Source organism: Leiobunum rupestre, chromosome 5, assembly GCF_980474605.1.
Source record: "Leiobunum rupestre chromosome 5, qqLeiRupe1.1.hap1, whole genome shotgun sequence".
NCBI lineage: Eukaryota > Metazoa > Arthropoda > Arachnida > Opiliones > Sclerosomatidae > Leiobunum > Leiobunum rupestre.
Window position 1 is genome coordinate 14,350,209 of NC_143388.1, and position 20,770 is coordinate 14,370,978.

General features: G+C 42.0%; 2 protein-coding genes across 6 annotated transcripts in view; both read left to right on the forward strand.

The window, feature by feature from the left end:
- Window positions 1-15,489: 15,489 nt before the first annotated feature.
- Window positions 15,490-17,090, forward strand: epsilonCOP (coatomer subunit epsilon). The gene is made up of 7 exons (XM_090174508.1): window positions 15,490-15,817; window positions 15,895-16,058; window positions 16,113-16,401; window positions 16,472-16,627; window positions 16,696-16,764; window positions 16,830-16,904; window positions 16,977-17,090. The coding sequence occupies exons 1-7, from the start codon at window positions 15,719-15,721 to the stop codon at window positions 17,022-17,024; spliced, it is 900 nt and encodes a 299-aa protein (XP_090030634.1). The 5' UTR covers window positions 15,490-15,718; the 3' UTR covers window positions 17,025-17,090.
- A 174-nt stretch (window positions 17,091-17,264) lies between these two features.
- The window catches only part of LOC149943618 (uncharacterized), a 164,504-nt gene continuing 160,998 nt past the window's right edge, over window positions 17,265-20,770 (forward strand). For 4 of the 5 annotated variants that reach the window (XM_090175234.1, XM_090175231.1, XM_090175232.1 and 1 more), the window contains exons 1-6: window positions 17,265-17,425; window positions 17,585-17,820; window positions 17,888-18,194; window positions 18,259-18,415; window positions 18,480-18,571; window positions 18,986-19,062. In XM_090175234.1, the coding sequence (XP_090031360.1) occupies window positions 17,623-17,820; window positions 17,888-18,194; window positions 18,259-18,415; window positions 18,480-18,571; window positions 18,986-19,062 (831 nt within the window). In that variant the 5' untranslated portion in view covers window positions 17,265-17,425; window positions 17,585-17,622. The other variant, XM_090175233.1, reaches the window with a different exon arrangement.

Here is a 20,770-nt window from a genome sequence, read left to right on the forward strand (position 1 = left end):
CTTCGCCGCCCCGCCTTTGGCTTCATGACAGACTAAAAAAAACCCAAAAAAAGGCTATAGTTGAGCCACATACGAAGCGAAAAGCTGCAGCTTCTCTCGCCGTCCCGCGCTGTCTTTCTCTTCGCCGCACCGCCTTTGGCTTCATGACAGACTAAGAAAAACCCAAAAAAGGCTATAGTTGAGCCACATACGAAGCGAAAAGCTGCAGCTTCTCTCGCCGTCCCGCGCTGTCTTTCTCTTCGCCGCCCCGCCTTTGGCTTCATGACAGACTAAAAAAAACCCAAAAAAAGGCTATAGTTGAGCCACATACGAAGCGAAAAGCTGCAGCTTCTCTCGCCGTCCCGCGCTGTCTTTCTCTTCGCCGCCCCGCCTTTGGCTTCATGACAGACTAAGAAAAACCCAAAAAAGGCTATAGTTGAGCCACATACGAAGCGAAAAGCTGCAGCTTCTCTCGCCGTCCCGCGCTGTCTTTCTCTTCGCCGCCCCGCCTTTGGCTTCATGACAGACTAAGAAAAACCCAAAAAAGGCTATAGTTGAGCCACATACGAAGCGAAAAGCTGCAGCTTCTCTCGCCGTCCCGCGCTGTCTTTCTCTTCGCCGCCCCGCCTTTGGCTTCATGACAGACTAAAAAAACCCCAAAAAAGGCTATAGTTGAGCCACATACGAAGCGAAAAGCTGCAGCTTCTCTCGCCGTCCCGCGCTGTCTTTCTCTTCGCCGCCCCGCCTTTGGCTTCATGACAGACTAAGAAAAACCCAAAAAAGGCTATAGTTGAGCCACATACGAAGCGAAAAGCTGCAGCTTCTCTCGCCGTCCCGCGCTGTCTTTCTCTTCGCCGCCCCGCCTTTGGCTTCATGACAGACTAAGAAAAACCCAAAAAAGGCTATAGTTGAGCCACATACGAAGCGAAAAGCTGCAGCTTCTCTCGCCGTCCCGCGCTGTCTTTCTCTTCGCCGCCCCGCCTTTGGCTTCATGACAGACTAAGAAAAACCCAAAAAAGGCTATAGTTGAGCCACATACGAAGCGAAAAGCTGCAGCTTCTCTCGCCGTCCCGCGCTGTCTTTCTCTTCGCCGCCCCGCCTTTGGCTTCATGACAGACTAAAAAAAACCCAAAAAAAGGCTATAGTTGAGCCACATACGAAGCGAAAAGCTGCAGCTTCTCTCGCCGTCCCGCGCTGTCTTTCTCTTCGCCGCACCGCCTTTGGCTTCATGACAGACTAAGAAAAACCCAAAAAAGGCTATAGTTGAGCCACATACGAAGCGAAAAGCTGCAGCTTCTCTCGCCGTCCCGCGCTGTCTTTCTCTTCGCCGCCCCGCCTTTGGCTTCATGACAGACTAAAAAAAACCCAAAAAAAGGCTATAGTTGAGCCACATACGAAGCGAAAAGCTGCAGCTTCTCTCGCCGTCCCGCGCTGTCTTTCTCTTCGCCGCCCCGCCTTTGGCTTCATGACAGACTAAGAAAAACCCAAAAAAGGCTATAGTTGAGCCACATACGAAGCGAAAAGCTGCAGCTTCTCTCGCCGTCCCGCGCTGTCTTTCTCTTCGCCGCCCCGCCTTTGGCTTCATGACAGACTAAGAAAAACCCAAAAAAGGCTATAGTTGAGCCACATACGAAGCGAAAAGCTGCAGCTTCTCTCGCCGTCCCGCGCTGTCTTTCTCTTCGCCGCCCCGCCTTTGGCTTCATGACAGACTAAAAAAACCCCAAAAAAGGCTATAGTTGAGCCACATACGAAGCGAAAAGCTGCAGCTTCTCTCGCCGTCCCGCGCTGTCTTTCTCTTCGCCGCCCCGCCTTTGGCTTCATGACAGACTAAGAAAAACCCAAAAAAGGCTATAGTTGAGCCACATACGAAGCGAAAAGCTGCAGCTTCTCTCGCCGTCCCGCGCTGTCTTTCTCTTCGCCGCCCCGCCTTTGGCTTCATGACAGACTAAGAAAAACCCAAAAAAGGCTATAGTTGAGCCACATACGAAGCGAAAAGCTGCAGCTTCTCTCGCCGTCCCGCGCTGTCTTTCTCTTCGCCGCCCCGCCTTTGGCTTCATGACAGACTAAGAAAAACCCAAAAAAGGCTATAGTTGAGCCACATACGAAGCGAAAAGCTGCAGCTTCTCTCGCCGTCCCGCGCTGTCTTTCTCTTCGCCGCCCCGCCTTTGGCTTCATGACAGACTAAGAAAAACCCAAAAAAGGCTATAGTTGAGCCACATACGAAGCGAAAAGCTGCAGCTTCTCTCACCGTCCTGCGCTGTCTTTCTCTTCGCCGCCCCGCCTTTGGCTTCATGACAGACTAAGAAAATCCCAAAAAAGGCTATAGTTGAGCCACATACGAAGCGAAAAGCTGCAGCTTCTCTCGCCGTCCCGCGCTGTCTTTCTCTTCGCCGCCCCGCCTTTGGCTTCATGACAGACTAAGAAAAACCCAAAAAAGGCTATAGTTGAGCCACATACGAAGCGAAAAGCTGCAGCTTCTCTCGCCGTCCCGCGCTGTCTTTCTCTTCGCCGCCCCGCCTTTGGCTTCATGACAGACTAAGAAAAACCCAAAAAAAGGCTATAGTTGAGCCACATACGAAGCGAAAAGCTGCAGCTTCTCTCGCCGTCCCGCGCTGTCTTTCTCTTCGCCGCCCCGCCTTTGGCTTCATGACAGACTAAGAAAAACCCAAAAAAGGCTATAGTTGAGCCACATACGAAGCGAAAAGCTGCAGCTTCTCTCGCCGTCCCGCGCTGTCTTTCTCTTCGCCGCCCCGCCTTTGGCTTCATGACAGACTAAGAAAAACCCAAAAAAGGCTATAGTTGAGCCACATACGAAGCGAAAAGCTGCAGCTTCTCTCGCCGTCCCGCGCTGTCTTTCTCTTCGCCGCCCCGCCTTTGGCTTCATGACAGACTAAAAAAACCCCAAAAAAGGCTATAGTTGAGCCACATACGAAGCGAAAAGCTGCAGCTTCTCTCGCCGTCCCGCGCTGTCTTTCTCTTCGCCGCCCCGCCTTTGGCTTCATGACAGACTAAGAAAAACCCAAAAAAGGCTATAGTTGAGCCACATACGAAGCGAAAAGCTGCAGCTTCTCTCGCCGTCCCGCGCTGTCTTTCTCTTCGCCGCCCCGCCTTTGGCTTCATGACAGACTAAGAAAAACCCAAAAAAGGCTATAGTTGAGCCACATACGAAGCGAAAAGCTGCAGCTTCTCTCGCCGTCCCGCGCTGTCTTTCTCTTCGCCGCCCCGCCTTTGGCTTCATGACAGACTAAGAAAAACCCAAAAAAGGCTATAGTTGAGCCACATACGAAGCGAAAAGCTGCAGCTTCTCTCACCGTCCCGCGCTGTCTTTCTCTTCGCCGCCCCGCCTTTGGCTTCATGACAGACTAAGAAAAACCCAAAAAGGCTATAGTTTAACCACTAACGAAGGTAAAAGTTGCAGCTTCTCTCGCCGTCCCGCGCTGTCTTTCTCTTCGCCGCCCCGCCTTTGGCTTCATTACAGACTAAGCAAACATTCCAGAAAGTTCGGACGTACGACGACGACGACCGACGTACCAAGCGCACCTTATAATATAGATATCGAGTGTCTCCGAACTGACCAAATCCTTATGTTAGCTGTAAGTCCGCTATAAAGTTGTTTTTGTATATACCATTATCACAAATATTAATAAACAATTAAAATTATATACTTTTATCCCGGTTTTTTTTAATCTCAATTGAAAATCCAATTTGGAACTTCACAAGCTTCAACCATTTTCAGATTTATTTAAATTTACATAATTACTATAATTAAATTATTATAATTCATTCAAAATTGTATGTAAAAAAGTAATATTTCAAACTTTATTTATGATAATAAAGCCTATTACAAATCGTAGAAACTTTCTTAAAGCCTAAAACGATTGGTTTTCAAAAACTGTAGTTTGATGCTTACGTCTATTTCTAGTTCCTTCAGAACGAAGTGGCGCTACGAACTTCTTCCCTATAACGCATACCAATTTTAATTTATAGAAACATCTATTGTTATGCATTTGATATTTATATTGCATAATTTATTCCCCTCCAAATTGAATTTTTGTTTTACCTTCTCTACATCTGGTCTTAAGGCCTTGGTCTTTTAGGCTGTTTTCAATAAATTTCTTGAATGAATGAAATATAATTATTTTCAATATTGAAATATTAAAAACTAGTAAAATTTGTTGTACTTACTTCTTATATTTCCAATGAAATTTTACATTTAATAATTTATTAACAAAATTTAACATCCCAAAATCTTGGATTAAGAATATGTGTAACCTCAATGCGACACCGTTACTTTCGGAAGTTTCAGTAGAGGAAAATTTGAAAAGCAAAGAAATGACTTTGGGCAGAATCATTAAAGGGGGACCGTCAAGCTTTAACCAGTCTAAGAGCGGCAGCGCCGCAGCGGGTCGGTTCCGCGGTAGCCCCCATGGTGGGATGCTCGTTGCTCGGCGAAAACTAAGGCCGTACAAGTGACTCAGCGCTCTGGCCTTTCACTCGACCAGACCCACTGCAAGATGGAACGAGCTCTCTTCAAGAAGCGGATCAGGGAGACAAAAATAAACCGCTGGCGGACTTATGGCGATAAGCTTAATACGCACACGCCACTGACTCAGGTTCAGTAGGCGAAACGGTTACTCTCCCGCGCAAGCTAATAAGCTTTTTCCGCTAGCGGACCTGGGGCGCCACGGGATCTATGTCGGACAACATTTCCTGGCGAAACCACAGACTCGCTACAATGCTCCCTTCGCGGATGACGAGCCCCAGGTGTGGACAAAGTTTCGAACCTGATCATCAATAACACTACTCCGGCTTTCAAGAAGGCACTTCTGAGGCGAGAGTTATGCCCAAACGGTGGAAGCAAGCCATCCTGCATCCTATTTTAAAACCCGGAAAGCTTCTAACGTAGGCGGAATCGTACAGGGATATCTCTTTTCTTCCAAACATCGGAAAACTATATGACAAGATGGTCCTCAATCACCTAGTCTGCTTTTTGAAGACAAGCCACGTCCTACCCGACGAGCAGTCTAGCTTCAGGAGTGGTCGTTGGGAAACGGACAACAACCTTCGATTGGCTACGGTGACTTAATATGCTCTGGCCACCAACCAGCACTGCCTGGTAGTTTTCTTAGATCTCATAGACGCTTTTGGAAGCGTGAACCACCTGGCGCTTTTGTACAAGCTTCAACGCTAGTAGGGCTCGGTGTCGGTAAACTTTTAACCGTAACTAAGACACAAACGAATTTTTTCGAAAAATATTTCTTTGAATAAAAATGTTGTTAATATTTTTCGATCAATTTTATTCGTATAATTTGATTAATACGTATATTTTTTTAAATAAAGTTATCTTTTGATGTAATTATTAGCAAATATGTTCAATAGTTTTTTTCTTAGTTCAACTATTATCCAATAATCTAAAATTCACCTAAGGTTTTTTTTCAACCAAAAAATTAAATTATTCTATCACTCTTTGGCCAAAACTTTATTTGATTATCTTCCGTGAGTTTTTCTTTATTTATAGTTGGTAATATTTAAAAAATTCATATTTATCAATTACCGGAAAAAAAATCTTTAGACTTTTGGTTTCTTATCGTACTAAAAAAAACCGATTTTTAAAACTTATGCGCAAGGTAGTTGAAATAAATATGTCACGTTTAATTGTTGCGATTAACCATGGCTGAAACGTATGGGGCGCCAAACCGGAAAAAACTAAATAACATTTCTAGAAATATTTTAACACTTCTAGGAATATTTTAACACTTCTAGTATAGGAATATTTTCAAACTCTAGGAATATTTTCAAACTCTATCAATTTTAAGAATCCTATATATTTTAATAGACTTTCTATAGATATTTTAAAGCGTTTCCTAGTTATTTTAAGAGAGACGTTTCCTATATATTTTACGGACATAGAATATTTTTCGGCAAAACGCGGGACAGAAAGCAGCGCTTGTAGTTTCCAATCGGAGAGTTGAGTGTGAACACTGTAAAGGCGAACTATGATGGTACTTGTACCGTTGATGGGATGGTTCTTGTACCGTTAATGGGGTGGTTCTTGTACCATTGATGGGATGGTACTTGTACCATTGATGGGATGGTTCTTGTACCGTTAATGGGGTGGTTCTTGTACCATTGATGGGATGGTTCTTGTACCGTTGATGGGATGGTTCTTGTACCGTTAATGGATTGGTTCTTGTACCATTGATGGAATGGTACTTGTACCATTGATGGGATGGTTCTTGTACCGTTGATGGGATGGTTCTTGTACCGTTAATGGGGTGGTTCTTGTACCATTGATGGGATGGTACTTGTACCATTGATGGGATGGTTCATGTACCGTTGATGGGATGGTTCTTGTACCGTTAATGGGGTGGTTCTTGTACCATTGATGGGATGGTACTTGTACCATTGATGGGATGGTACTTGTACCATTGATGGGATGGTTCTTGTACCACTGATGGGATGGTTCTTGTACCGTTAATGGGGTGGTTCTTGTACCATTGATGGGATGGTACTTGTACCATTGATGGGATGGTACTTGTACCATTGATGGGATGGTTCTTGTACCACTGATGGGATGGTTCTTGTACCGTTAATGGGATGGTTCTTGTACCGTTAATGGGGTGGTTCTTGTACCATTGATGAGATGGTACTTGTACCATTGATGGGATGGTTCTTGTACCACTGATGGGATGGTTCTTGTACCGTTAATGGGGTGGTTCTTGTACCATTGATGGGATGGTACTTGTACCATTGATGGGATGGTTCTTGTACCACTGATGGGATGGTTCTTGTACCGTTAATGGGATGGTTCTTGTACCGTTAATGGGATGGTTCTTGTACCATTGATGGGATGGTTCTTGTACCACTGATGGGATGGTTCTTGTACCGTTAATGGGGTGGTTCTTGTACCATTGATGGGATGGTACTTGTACCATTGATGGGATGGTACTTGTACCATTGATGGGATGGTTCTTGTACCACTGATGGGATGGTTCTTGTACCGTTAATGGGATGGTTCTTGTACCGTTAATGGGGTGGTTCTTGTACCATTGATGAGATGGTACTTGTACCATTGATGGGATGGTTCTTGTACCACTGATGGGATGGTTCTTGTACCGTTAATGGGGTGGTTCTTGTACCATTGATGGGATGGTACTTGTACCATTGATGGGATGGTTCTTGTACCACTGATGGGATGGTTCTTGTACCGTTAATGGGATGGTTCTTGTACCGTTAATGGGATGGTTCTTGTACCATTGATGGGATGGTTCTTGTACCACTGATGGGATGGTTCTTGTACCGTTAATGGGGTGGTTCTTGTACCATTGATGGGATGGTACTTGTACCATTGATGGGATGGTACTTGTACCATTGATGGGATGGTTCTTGTACCACTGATGGGATGGTTCTTGTACCGTTAATGGGGTGGTTCTTGTACCATTGATGGGATGGTACTTGTACCATTGATGGGATGGTTCTTGTACCGTTGATGGGATGGTTCTTGTACCGTTAATGGGGTGGTTCTTGTACCATTGATGGGATGGTACTTGTACCATTGATGGGATGGTTCTTGTACCACTGATGGGATGGTTCTTGTACCGTTAATGGGGTGGTTCTGATACCATTGATGGGATGGTACTTGTACCAGTGATGGGATGGTTCTTGTACCACTGATGGGATGGTTCTTGTACCGTTGATGGGATGGTTCTTGTACCGTTAATGGGATAGTTCTTGTACCGTTAATGGGGTGGTTCTTGTACCATTGATGAGATGGTACTTGTACCATTGATGGGATGGTTCTTGTACCACTGATGGGATGGTTCTTGTACCGTTAATGGGGTGGTTCTTGTACCATTGATGGGATGGTACTTGTACCATTGATGGGATGGTTCTTGTACCACTGATGGGATGGTTCTTGTACCGTTGATGGGATGGTTCTTGTACCGTTAATGGGATAGTTCTTGTACCGTTAATGGGGTGGTTCTTGTACCATTGATGGGATGGTACTTGTACCATTGATGGGATGGTTCTTGTACCACTGATGGGATGGTTCTTGTACCGTTGATGGGATGGTTCTTGTACCGTTAATGGGATAGTTCTTGTACCGTTAATGGGGTGGTTCTTGTACCATTGATGAGATGGTACTTGTACCATTGATGGGATGGTTCTTGTACCACTGATGGGATGGTTCTTGTACCGTTAATGGGGTGGTTCTTGTACCATTGATGGGATGGTACTTGTACCATTGATGGGATGGTTCTTGTACCACTGATGGGATGGTTCTTGTACCGTTAATGGGATGGTTCTTGTACCGTTGATGGGATGGTTCTTGTACCGTTAATGGGATGGTTCTTGTACCGTTAATGGGGTGGTTCTTGTACCGTTAATGGGATTGTTCTTGTACCGTTAATGGGGTGGTTCTTGTACCGTTAATTGGGTGGTTCTTGTACCATTGATGGGATGGTACTTGTACCACTGATGGGATGGTTCTTGCACCGTTAATGGGGTGGTTCTTGTACCGTTAATGGGGTGGTTCTTGTACCATTGATGAGATGGTACTTGTACCATTGATGGGATGGTTCTTGTACCGTTAATGGGGTGGTTCTTGTACCATTGATGTGATGGTACTTGTACCATTGATGGGATGGTTCTTGTACCACTGATGGGATGGTTCTTGTACCGTTGATGGGATGGTTCTTGTACCGTTAATGGGATGGTTCTTGTACCGTTAATGGGGTGGTTATTGTACCGTTAATGGGGTGGTTCTTGTACCATTGATGGGATGGTACTTGTACCGTTGATGGGATGGTTCTTGTACCGTTAATGGGGTGGTTCTTGTACCGTTAATGGGGTGGTTCTTGTACCATTGATGAGATGGTACTTGTACCATTGATGGGATGGTACTTGTACCATTGATGGGATGGTTCTTGTACCACTGATGGGATGGTTCTTGTACCGTTAATGGGGTGGTTCTTGTACCGTTAATGGGGTGGTTCTTGTACCATTGATGGGATGGTTCTTGTACCACTGATGGGATGGTTCTTGTACCGTTGATGGGATGGTTCTTGTACCGTTAATGGGATGGTTCTTGTACCGTTAATGGGGTGGTTATTGTACCGTTAATGGGGTGGTTCTTGTACCATTGATGGGATGATACTTGTACCACTGATGGTGGGAACCTACTCCACTGGGTGGAAAACTTCTGACGGGACCACACGTTCCCGATCAGAGTAATTTAAGGTGGCTGCACACATGAGACGCGATATTAAATTAAAAAACTCCTAGTTTCGCACACGCTTCGCTTGCTCGTGCTCGAGCTTGCTGTTTGAACCACGCATGCGTGCGCGCTCAAAATTCGCTTGCCAGCTTTATGTGTGCATCCGCCTTTAATGGAGAACTCTCAGCTCCTTACACAGTCAAGAGGGGCGTTCCCCTGGGCAGCTCTATCAGCCCAATCATTTTCAGCGTAATGCTGGATGGAAATCCTCGGTTGTGTCCCCGAACGGTTGCCTAAGGTGAACACGCGGTAAGGATCTTAGATCGCTGTACCGTAATATGCAAGTCACTTTGGATAATATATCGGATTACGGCGTCACCTGGAGACTCGCGTCGCATGAAGGGCTTGCCACCACCCTCCTACGCATTGTAAACCGGCCACCTGTTTAAAGGCATTAAAAAGGTCGCTCGATGACTTGGGCCTAAAGGCGGATGCACACATAGCCTTCGCACGCGGAATTTTGCTAGCAAATCGCGTCGCGTCACGTGACTTAAATAGAATGGAAGTCATGGCGCATGGGCGCGTGCCCGAAAATTCGCAGGCGAAATCGCTTGCGAACCGTATGTGTGTTTGGGCCTTTAGGCTGTGTCTTAGGTATTAGCCTAGCTGATTATCCTATTATCCTGAATTGACGATAGACTAACATGGAAGGAACCACTGATGGGATGGTTCTTGTACCGTTAATGGGGTGGTTCTTGTACCATTGATGGGATGGTTCTTGTACCACTGATGGGATGGTTCTTGTACCGTTGATGGGATGGTTCTTGTACCGTTAATGGGGTGGTTCTTGTACCATTGATGGGATGGTTCTTGTACCGTTAATGGGGTGGTTCTTGTACCGTTAATGGGGTGGTTCTTGTACCGTTAATGGGGTGGTTCTTGTACCACTGATGGTGGGAACCTACTCCACTGGGTGGAAAACTTCTGACGAGACCACACGTTCCCGATCAGAGTAATTTAAGGTGGCTGCACACATGAGACGCGATATTAAATTAAAAAACTCCTAGTTTCGCACACGCTTCGCTTGCTCGTGCTCGAGCTTGCTGTTTGAACCACGCATGCGTGCGCGCTCAAAATTCGCTTGCCAGCTTTATGTGTGCATCCGCCTTTAATGGAGAACTCTCAGCTCCTTACACAGTCAAGAGGGGCGTTCCCCTGGGCAGCTCTATCAGCCCAATCATTTTCAGCGTAATGCTGGATGGAAATCCTCGGTTGTGTCCCCGAACGGTTGCCTAAGGTGAACACGCGGTAAGGATCTTAGATCGCTGTACCGTAATATGCAAGTCACTTTGGATAATATATCGGATTACGGCGTCACCTGGAGACTCGCGTCGCATGAAGGGCTTGCCACCACCCTCCTACGCATTGTAAACCGGCCACCTGTTTAAAGGCATTAAAAAGGTCGCTCGATGACTTGGGCCTAAAGGCGGATGCACACATAGCCTTCGCATGCGGAATTTTGCTAGCAAATCACGTCGCGTCACGTGACTTAAATAGAATGGAAGTCATGGCGCATGGGCGCGTGCCCGAAAATTCGCAGGCGAAATCGCTTGCGAACCGTATGTGTGTTTGGGCCTTTAGGCTGTGTCTTAGGTATTAGCCTAGCTGATTATCCTATTATCCTGAATTGACGATAGACTAACATGGAAGGAACACATCGATCTCCTCGTGTCCTCCTCAATGAAACGGATTAATCTGCTGAGGGCTGTCTCTGCGACTTCTTGGGGTGTGGGCCGTGTAGTCCTTAGGCTACTGTACACTCACCCGACTCGATTACTCATGTTCACTATATGCAACTCTCGCCCTCTACGCTCAGATGGCAACGGTAATCTACACGTACCACTCGCGGGCTCCGGATTCGGCTGTGGCTGGCGCCACTTTCACGATGCGGTTGATGCAAGAACGCTTGTAGATTCAGGGCATCTTATCAACAGAGTTGAGCTTTTTACGATCCAAATGGCTCTCTCCTACGCGGCGGCTCATCTCACTGGAGTTATCTGCTCGGACTCGAAAGGGCTCTTACCCAGCCCTGCTTGCGCACTTTCGATCCGGTGGTAGCCCTAATTCACGTACTCTGCGATGGGTATCCACATCACATAACTTTACTGTGGTGCCCCGCCCATGTGGGTGTCCCGGGAAATAAAAATGCGGATAAACTCGCAGCCGTCACCCTCGTACCGCGTCCACAAAAAGTCGACTTCTTTCTACCCTCCACTCTAGCGGAGATTAAAAGTGCGTGCCGCCAAGCAGTGTCCCAGACGTGGGCCCACCGCTGGCTCTCTCTCTTGATCCCTCCCCTCTTCGGGAGGTGAATCCTTTTCCAGGCTCTCGCGCGTCAGTAGTGGGGCCAGGATTTTTGGGGAGGTAGGCCAACCCCCTCACCACAATTTTTTCAAATCCGTCCACGTGGATTATTTAATTTTTTTTTTAAGCAAGTGGTGCAATTTTTGGGTAAAATGGGTACGCGACGAAAAAATTAGAACTAATAATACTTAGCATTTTCGGAACATCTACTTCTGCGTTGAGTTTAAGGGGTTTTCCCCCGAGATTTTCGGTTTCCCCTTCCATAAAAACTTGTGGAGGTTAACGGTAATAGTGAGTGTAGGGAGCTGTTGGCTCGAACGCGTGCCATGCAGGGCTTGCCACCACCCTCCTACGCATTGTAACCCAGCCACCTGAATTAATGGCTTCAAAAGTCGCTTTTAGACTTAGGCCTAAGGTGGTGCCTTGGGTATTAGCCTAGCCTAGCCTAGCTGACTTAACAAATGAGTTTTTATTTACTTATTTCTACGACTGAATTCAAGTCTATAAATTTACATTCATTCCTTCGGTACTTCGCATGTGCATCCCTTACATCAGAACTTACAACTTTACGAAAATGAATGTACATAGGTACACTAACAAGGAGACATCCCGAAGTGTAACCCACCGATTTTGTTCAAACTCGGGGGATTGGTAGACCTTCATGTATCATGAAAAATCCTAAAGGGAATTTATTCAATGGGCAACCGTTTTGCCATGGCAACGAAAAATGTTTTTGACAACACAAAATATTAAATTTTCCCATTGAAAATAACATGGGATTTTGACCTCAAATTGATCAAAAGTTGATCAATTTATGTTTTTTTGTCAATTTTTATCTATTTTTTCTATTTTTGGCATTTTCGAAATTTTGAAATTTGTTCAAATTTTTCACAGGGGGGTCCTAGGAATCGGTTAGAATCCCATGTTATTTTCAATTGGAAAATTTCCATTTGTTGTTGTCAAAAACATTTTTCGTTGCCATGGCAAAACGGTTCTATATTTGAATAAATTCCCTTTAAGATTTTTCAAGTTACATGAAGGTCTACCAATCCCCCGAGTTTGAACAAAATCGGTGGGTTACACTTCGGAATGTCTCCTTGTAAGTAAAGTAAGTTTAAAGTGTTGGTTGCACGAAAAATCGATAGTAATAAAAACGAATGAATGCGGGCTTGTTTTGAAGCCCAGGACGTTCTCTTTCCAAAAATGCCATTGTCGAAACAAATTTCCAAGCCTAAGTGTATTAACTTTGAGTCCGAAACTGACCTTTTTCGCTCCCCAAAATCCTGAAATTTTCGGGGAATTTTTCTCCTCCGTAGTACGAGCAATTTGGGGCAAATCAAAGCTGTAGTTTTATTCCTAAAATAGAAGGAAATGGAGTGGAGGGATTCTGTTTACTTGTAGAAGTTTTCAAACCAGAGGTTTTTAATCATAATATTAGGCTTATTATCGAAATAAAAAATATTTGTTTTTACGCGCGCTACGCGGCGCGCGCAACCCGACGTTTTAAGATGAATTTACAAGGAGCCTTCAGTTTCATATCTTTTTTCTACTACGTAGGCTTGTGTATGCCTATTTCAATTACTACTGCGTAGCACTTTTTCCTGGGTGTTAAATCAACCCACTTTTAATCCCAGATGTAAAGAAATGTATTACAGACAATTAGCCAATGATACGCTTCGCATTTTCTGACGTCATGGGGGCCGAGAAGTCTGGAAATTCGCCGAAAAACTCGATTTCCAACATTTCGACTTCTTTTTATAATAATTCAAAGACCACTTAACCGATTTTGATGAAATTTTCTGTACTTGCTATAAAATGTTTGCTCTTTCTAATGAATCCTTAATTAGCAATAGCTAAAATTTCGTGCAACCAACACTTTAAGAACCATTTATTTGTAAAGATAAATTAAAGATACAATTTGAATCTTTACTCGTACCTTTGAAAGGAATAAAAACAGGAATGTCGTAAGCGAATCACTCGCATTGAATATTGAAAAATTAATAAATAAATAAATAAATTATTTCGCAAACAAATTACAGAATTTTCTGATATTAAATTGGTGGCCCCTACCAAAATTTCAAGTAGGCCCAGGCCTATCCTGGCCTGTTGCTGGCGCCGCTACTGGCGATCATGGATATCACTCTCACGCGTTGGGATGACACGCTCCTTGCCCGGCTCGGTTGTGGCAGGCTTCCAACGAAAGCTATACTCTTAATCGGTTTCGACTGAGTCCTACCAAAAGTAAATCGAAGAGAGAAAATCGCGCCAGACTATAAACTAAATATAATGTTGCTAGTACTATTCCAACTAGTAGGTTATGTAGTCTATAGTGTGACTAGGTCTCACTAGAAATTTTAATAGGCACGAAGGTACAGCTGACACACTTTTGGATCTTATGCTACTTTTGGTCCTACGGCGTAGATTTGACTGCCCGGGTTATGCAGCTTCTCGGTGCTCTCTGCAAACGTCGCGTCCGCGGAGGGCGCTCCCGGAAACAACGGCGAGATTGATTACAGCGATTCATTCCGATGGCTCGATGTCATCACGGATATGTGTGCTATACTGGGACAGGCCTGGCCGAACTAGCTAACAATTTAATGAACTCATTGGATATCTCCTATTTGTATTGATTTTATTGCTGACATTTTGGGTTCTGCCATTCTTTGATGGTGTAGTGTGTGTGTGTGTGTTTGTGTGTTTATTTTTTTCTTACAACGCCACCGTCGCCTAAATTTTCTCGGTGTGCCGCTATTATTTTTGATCAAAGTTGGCCATCAACATTTTTCAGACATTAAATTACTTATAGCTAGTGGCATACTTATGAGTAATTGAGTAATTATGTTACATATGCTTATAGTTACACACCCCCATCCTCTCTCCGTTGCCCATGGAAAACCAAATAATTTTGTTTTATTGAATAAAAGTGTACTTTTCAAGTTACAAGTAAAATGAGTTTAATATAAATGCAACAAATCCCTTTTACATGTAATTCTTTGGGCTCCCCTTTGGCGCGCCCCTTCCCCACCTCGCTATGCCTCTGAATTTTACTTATATTTATCCAAATTTTCTGTAATATTTATAAATTTAAAGTTTATATTTTTTCCAAAAAAAATATAAATTTTCGAATATTTTTAAATCTGTGAAATTTCCATGCTATTTTAAATTGGAAAATTCTTAGTAGTTAAAACCATTTTTTATTGCCATGGCAAAATGAAAGCCCATTGTAACTTTTCCCTTTAGCGAATTTCAAGTTACATATGAACGACTACCAAACCCCGATATTGAACCAAATCGGAAATAAACACCTCGGATAGTTTCTTTGTTAGTAGTAACAAGGCTTCTAGCCTTGGTATTAGTGGCGTAGTCAGAAAATCGTCAAATGGGGGAGGTCAGACTATGTAAAAGTTCTGACGGGGTTCGCGGAGAGTTGAAAATTTAGTACAGTGAAAGCTTCAGCTAAGTGGGGTTCGGCTACATAACCACCTTGACAGCGCTTAGGCTTGGGATGCTGTAGAGTAGAGGGACCCAAAAGTAAAAGTTTCGTGGTAAGGAACTTTATTAAAGCTCAGCTTAGGTGCCCCGTTAGTAGTTAAAATGGTTCTGCCTATATCGCCAAAATGAGGAATAGCAGCTCGGTTGCGTCCTAGTTGCTATTCCTATTATATGTTTTCTATAGCTGGTTTCACCTTGGATTAATAATAGTAGTTCCTACCTGGATATATCAATTTGAAAAAACTGAAAATCAAATGACTTTTACGACAACAGCGTCGCTTGGGCGAAGTTAACGGAAAATTTCCGAAACTCCCGTAGCACGTAGCCTTCTACAAGCCAGAACCCGTAACAAACACTTAGGAAATGCACGTGGAACGCTAGAGCGATATATCCAGGTAGGAACTACTATTATTTATCCAAGGTTTCACCACGTCATGATCGTCATCCCTGGAACTCTGCCCCGGTGATTGAATTTAAGCACATTAAACCCTTTTAGGCCCATGGTAATGATGGTACAAGTAATATTAACTTAGTGGTGGTAATTTCAGGATTAATGGTGATATTTAATTGTCTAAATTAACATTACAAAAGTTAATTATTGAACACCGTTAAATAATTGTGTTTCAAAAAATTGCCTCTTAACGATAAGCCTTGGCTTGTTTCGAAATGTCTCAACAAAATCAACCAGATCCACTTTTTGACATCAAAAATGCATTTTACATTGGAAATTTTCAACATTGTATAAAGGAAGCTCAAAAGATTAAGGTATTTTTCATTCTATTTGAGGAGGTAATTATCTTTCTGCAGGTATTAGTATATAGTTTTTAACTTAATTTTTATAGAATGCAGCGCCAGAGAAACTGCAAGGGGATATTTTTATGTATAGAGCTTACATTGCTCAACGCAAATATGGAGTAGTTTTAGATGAAATCAGACCATCAGATTCCTCAGAGTTAAAAGACCTAAGAATACTAGCTGATTTTATGTCTGGTGACCGAAACAGAAAGTAATAGCACTAAGATGTTTTGAAATTATTGTTCTTACATTTTGGTTGTTACAGGGACAAAATCCTCGTAGAGGTTGATAAGCAAGTTGCCAAGAATGTTGACATTTCTAATATAACAAACCTAATCAGTGTAGGAAGTATTTATTTCCATGAGCAAAATTATGAAGCGGTTTTGAGAATTTTACAGCAAGCTGAAAGCTTAGAATGCTCGGCCTTAATGCTTCAAGCCTATCTTAAGCTTGACAGAGTTGATTTGGCCAAGAAAGAATTGAAAAGGATGCAAGAGAAGGATGAAGATGCGACATTGACCCAACTCTCGCAGGCTTGGGTTAATTTGGCAGTGGTAAAATTTCAATGATTACCTAATTTTTGGTATAATTATGGTTATTGATTAGCATATTGTTCTTGTTCAGGGTGGTGAGAAATACCAAGAAGGTTATTATATATTCCAAGAAATATCTGATAAATGTGCATCCACACCTCTACTTCTAAATGGCCAAGCTAACGCTCTCATGGCCCAAGGAAAATTTTTGGATGCCGAACCTCTTTTGCAAGAAGCTTTGGAGAAGGTATATCCTTTTCGTTAATAAATATTTACATTTTAAAGTGTCATTCAACTTCAGAAGTTTATTTTTAGGATTCAAATAGTGCCGAAACTTTGATAAACATGATTGTTTTATCGCAACATATGGGCAAAGCTCCAGAAGTATGAATTTTGTTATAATTGTTTTCTAGAAATACGATAGTTTAATTAATAATTTTTTTAATTAGGTAAGCAATCGATATCTCAGCCAGTTGCGGGATTCCAACAATAGTCATACGTTTATTAAAGATTATCAAAATAAGGTGATTTTTGTGCTGGATTCAAAATTTTTAATGATTATATTTCATTAAATAATCTTTGCTTTTTTTCTGTAGGAACAAGAATTTGAGAGGTTGACCAGGCAATATGCTCCCAGTGGTTGATATTATTTGTTTACTTCAAGAATTTATCCAATAATTTTGTCAGAAATAAAATATATTATTTGAAAACGATTTCTTGATTGCGCTAGGTATATACGTCTTTATTCGACTATTTTCGCTACCTTAATTTTTGTTTTTTGAGAACAAACTTATGGTGTCAGCCAAAGCCCTCGGACACCAAACGCTACCTTAATGACGTCTTGTCGCTCATTTAGTCTGAAAATTTCTTCCCCTTGTCGCCTTCTTCACCGTCAGACAAATTCCGCTTTCTCTTCTTTAGTCAGGAATTATGTATAGTTTACGTAAGCTATTTACGTGGTACAATAGCTCGTTTCTTAAATTGAAAAGGAAGCAACTTAATTTGTAAATTGAAAATGTATAAAAAAAGGCAAACATCTTTGAAGGTAACGTTATATTGTGCAGTAAAATAGAAGCCAAGGCTTTTATCTTGTGCCAAAAGCCCCTATATTTAGGCTTAGCCTCAGTACACTGTTTTCAAGGTTAATGTAGTGGCTATACTTCAAATCATAACAGCAATTTTAATTTTTTTTTTCTTCCCGTAGATTTCTTTTCTTTTTAACGTTTCTCGAATCTCAAAACTATGAGCCATCCTGTAGACTCCAAAGACAGTCTTCCATCGACGCCAACAGCCACAGCTGATGAAACCTTTACGAAACAAGCTACTTCCAAATCTGGTTTGCCCTACGTATTACTTTCACCATCAAATGTTTGCCGGGACTCTCCCGTTTCATCCACAACTGCTAATGGGTGTCCTCAACAACCCACCACAGCTTTAAAAGTACCTTGAGTCAATGTCTTTTACGTAATAAATTTAATTTTTTTAACCTGTACTTTTTTACACATAGCTAATTAACAAATTAAACCAAACAATATGCGAATATCGGCATTTAGTTCAGTCAGTGGGAAGTAGCGCAGATGGAATTGCTGCCAGGGAGGAGATGGCTGAACTTAGACAAAAAGCCCTTCAAGACATTGCTAGCTGTCAAAAACACCTATCCCAAGCTTTTAAAAGTGCAGAGTCTCTGTCCAAAAAAGAGTTGCAGAAGTTGGAACAAATGTGTCGTATTCTTATTGCCAGCATCCATACGCTGGATCGAGAACTCAGGCTAACGAGACACTTATTTCATACGTTTCCTCTCTTCTCAGATCTAGGTAGTCTATTTTACTTTCTATTCATTCTGATTTTGTAACTTTTACTAATTAGATATAATATTAGAGTACAACAAAGAAGATGACTTTGGTTTCGTTAAAACGGGTTTGTCCGAGCAGTGTTTGTTATCTCGGAAAGCTTCTCAAAAATCCTGGCAGTCTTCACCCATTTCCTTAACAGCCCTCTATTGGCAGGAAAGAGATAGTTGGCAGCTGTTAGAAAAGTTAGTTCACATTGAATTTCGTATCTCTTTTTCGCGCCAACTGTAAAGTCTTTTCTTTTTACAGTGAAATACTGACAGTACACGATTTGGATTTAGCCCTCCATCGTGACCCTGTTTTGGGCCCCGTTGTTGATTACTTGACTCTCTGTCCAACAGGTATTTTTCAATAATTGGAATGTTTTAGTAAGAGACATAGAAGAAAAAGAGTCTGCCTCGAGAGCCCTCCCCTAGCTTCTACCATAGGTTTCCGGAAAACTTTGAACTTCTCCAACCTCCCTCTTACCGCCTAAATGAGCGAGGCAATCATATTGTTCAAATTCAAATAGTGTTTTTTTTAAATAGTACCCGCGACACTAGCGACCGTAGTAGGAATTCCGGCGAATTCACGAATAATGCATTTTCGAAGTGCTACGGCTGTCAAATGTAATCATGCGCTAGGGGGAAAGAACATGACGGAGAAGTTGGAAATTTTCATGGCACACGGAGGCAGCGTCGAGGCAGACTCTTTTTCTTCTATGTCTCTTAGTTTTAGTAAGATATAAATGCTAAATAAATTTTTGATCCATCAAGGTGCTGTAACCGTGTCTGGTAGTTGTGATGATCTTCATCCTGTTTTAGAAACCACTTCATTAACTACTGGATTGCAGGTTTCATATATTTATATTTATTTTTCTTACCTTATTGTGTAGTTTTTATATGTGACTAAGATATTAACAAGAATGAAAATGAATTTTTATGGTTTGAATTCTTGAGTTGGGAATAGTACCGCTAGAATTACAAAGGCGCGTTCGGGAGTCGTGGTTACGCGAAAGTAATTCTGAAATTTTGAGTCGGGGCTCTCAGCTGTCAACTTTATCATTATACGGTGGTGCAATCTATCACTTTCAAGGTGGAATATCGGAAAAAGTCATTTTCATAGGATATAGTTCCCGCCGCTAACAGCAGATGGCGCCACTGACTGATGATAGTTCTCAATGTTGAAAAATTTGTTTAGTGGACGGCAGATTGAAACTGTTATACTAGCGGTACTATTCCCAATTTAATGTGTTTGAATAGTGTAGCGTTTGTGTCTATTCCAAAATTGTAATGGCAAATGTAGAAATTATCTTTTTTCTCCCTTGGCTACCATTGCTTTCCTATCACTATCTTGCCACAACTAGAGTCCAAACTATCCCAAGAGTTTTACACATGACTGTAAAATTAGCTGATCTCTTTAAATTTGATTATTTATAATGAAAATTAATCTGGAATAACTTAAAATGGTTAGAAAATCAAAATTTTTAAATGTCTGGAATCCTTTGGTTGGTTTAGTTTTCGGTAGAGTATATCTTAGAGGCAGTTACCAAATTAAGACTTAATATATTCTGTTGAAGTACTGCGACTTTTCATAGTAAAATTAATGGTCTTGTTACCATTGTTTTACTTTATTTTGAATTTATCTACAATGAGAAGTCTTTCTGCTCGGTCACTCTCTATGATCTAATGTAAAATGTGTCGCAAAATACTGAAGATACTTGAAAATCACCAGACCATAATAAATATTTACTTTTACGTTACACAATTCCTAAGAAGTGATTACAATCAGGGCTGTGCGAGTACTCGGACTCGAAAATCGTTTTTCTAGGACTTATTCGCGTACCCGGGTCTTATGTCAAAGCTTAAAAATTACTCGAAGTGGACTCAAGTTTATAAATATAATTAAAAATACCCGGCTTCCAAATATTTAGCAAATAATTTTAATTTAGTAGTCAATAGGCTTAGAGCTTAGGAAATATAGCGCCATCTGTCGTAATACCCAGAAACTACATATGTTCAGAAATAGCAGACGAACTTTCAGCTGTTGTGCAGACTGCAGAGATAATTTTGAACATGCAGACAGCTTTCAAATATTCAATTTTAAACTCAGTCGGTAGGCGGCGATACCCATGACCAAAATTTAAACTACGCACGAAGCCTATATTTATCACAAAAGTGATAAAATCCCTGATAAAAGGGGTATTGAAATTTAGTTTTTGAGAATTTTTGAAATGTTTTAATACCAATTTTAAATCTCTAATTAGTCATATAAATTTATTAATTAATTATATACATAATGAATAATTAGTAAAATATTTTTTTCTGATTTTAAATGGTTAGAATAAAATTTAGGGCTTGAATAAGACCCTATTAGAAAATTAGGACTCTAATTGGCCTCGAAAGAGTTAAAATCCATTTCTTATGGACTCAAAGACTCGAATGAGTATTACAAAATTGGACTTGTAGACTCGCAAGTCCAATTTTCCAAGACTCGGGATTCTACTCGAAGCCTTAAAAACAGGACTCAAACACCCCAAATTACAGTAGTGGTTTCTTTTT

What these genes read in the sequence shown, in the direction of transcription:
- epsilonCOP (XM_090174508.1), top strand. Translation starts at nt 15,719, where the DNA reads ATGTCTCAACAAAATCAACCAGATCCACTTTTTGACATCAAAAATGCA. An exon ending in CTTGGGTTAATTTGGCAGTG is followed by an intron (nt 16,402 to 16,471) that starts GTAAAATTTCAA and finishes GTTCTTGTTCAG; the next exon opens with GGTGGTGAGAAATACCAAGA. An exon ending in TTAAAGATTATCAAAATAAG is followed by an intron (nt 16,905 to 16,976) that starts GTGATTTTTGTG and finishes TTTTTTCTGTAG; the next exon opens with GAACAAGAATTTGAGAGGTT.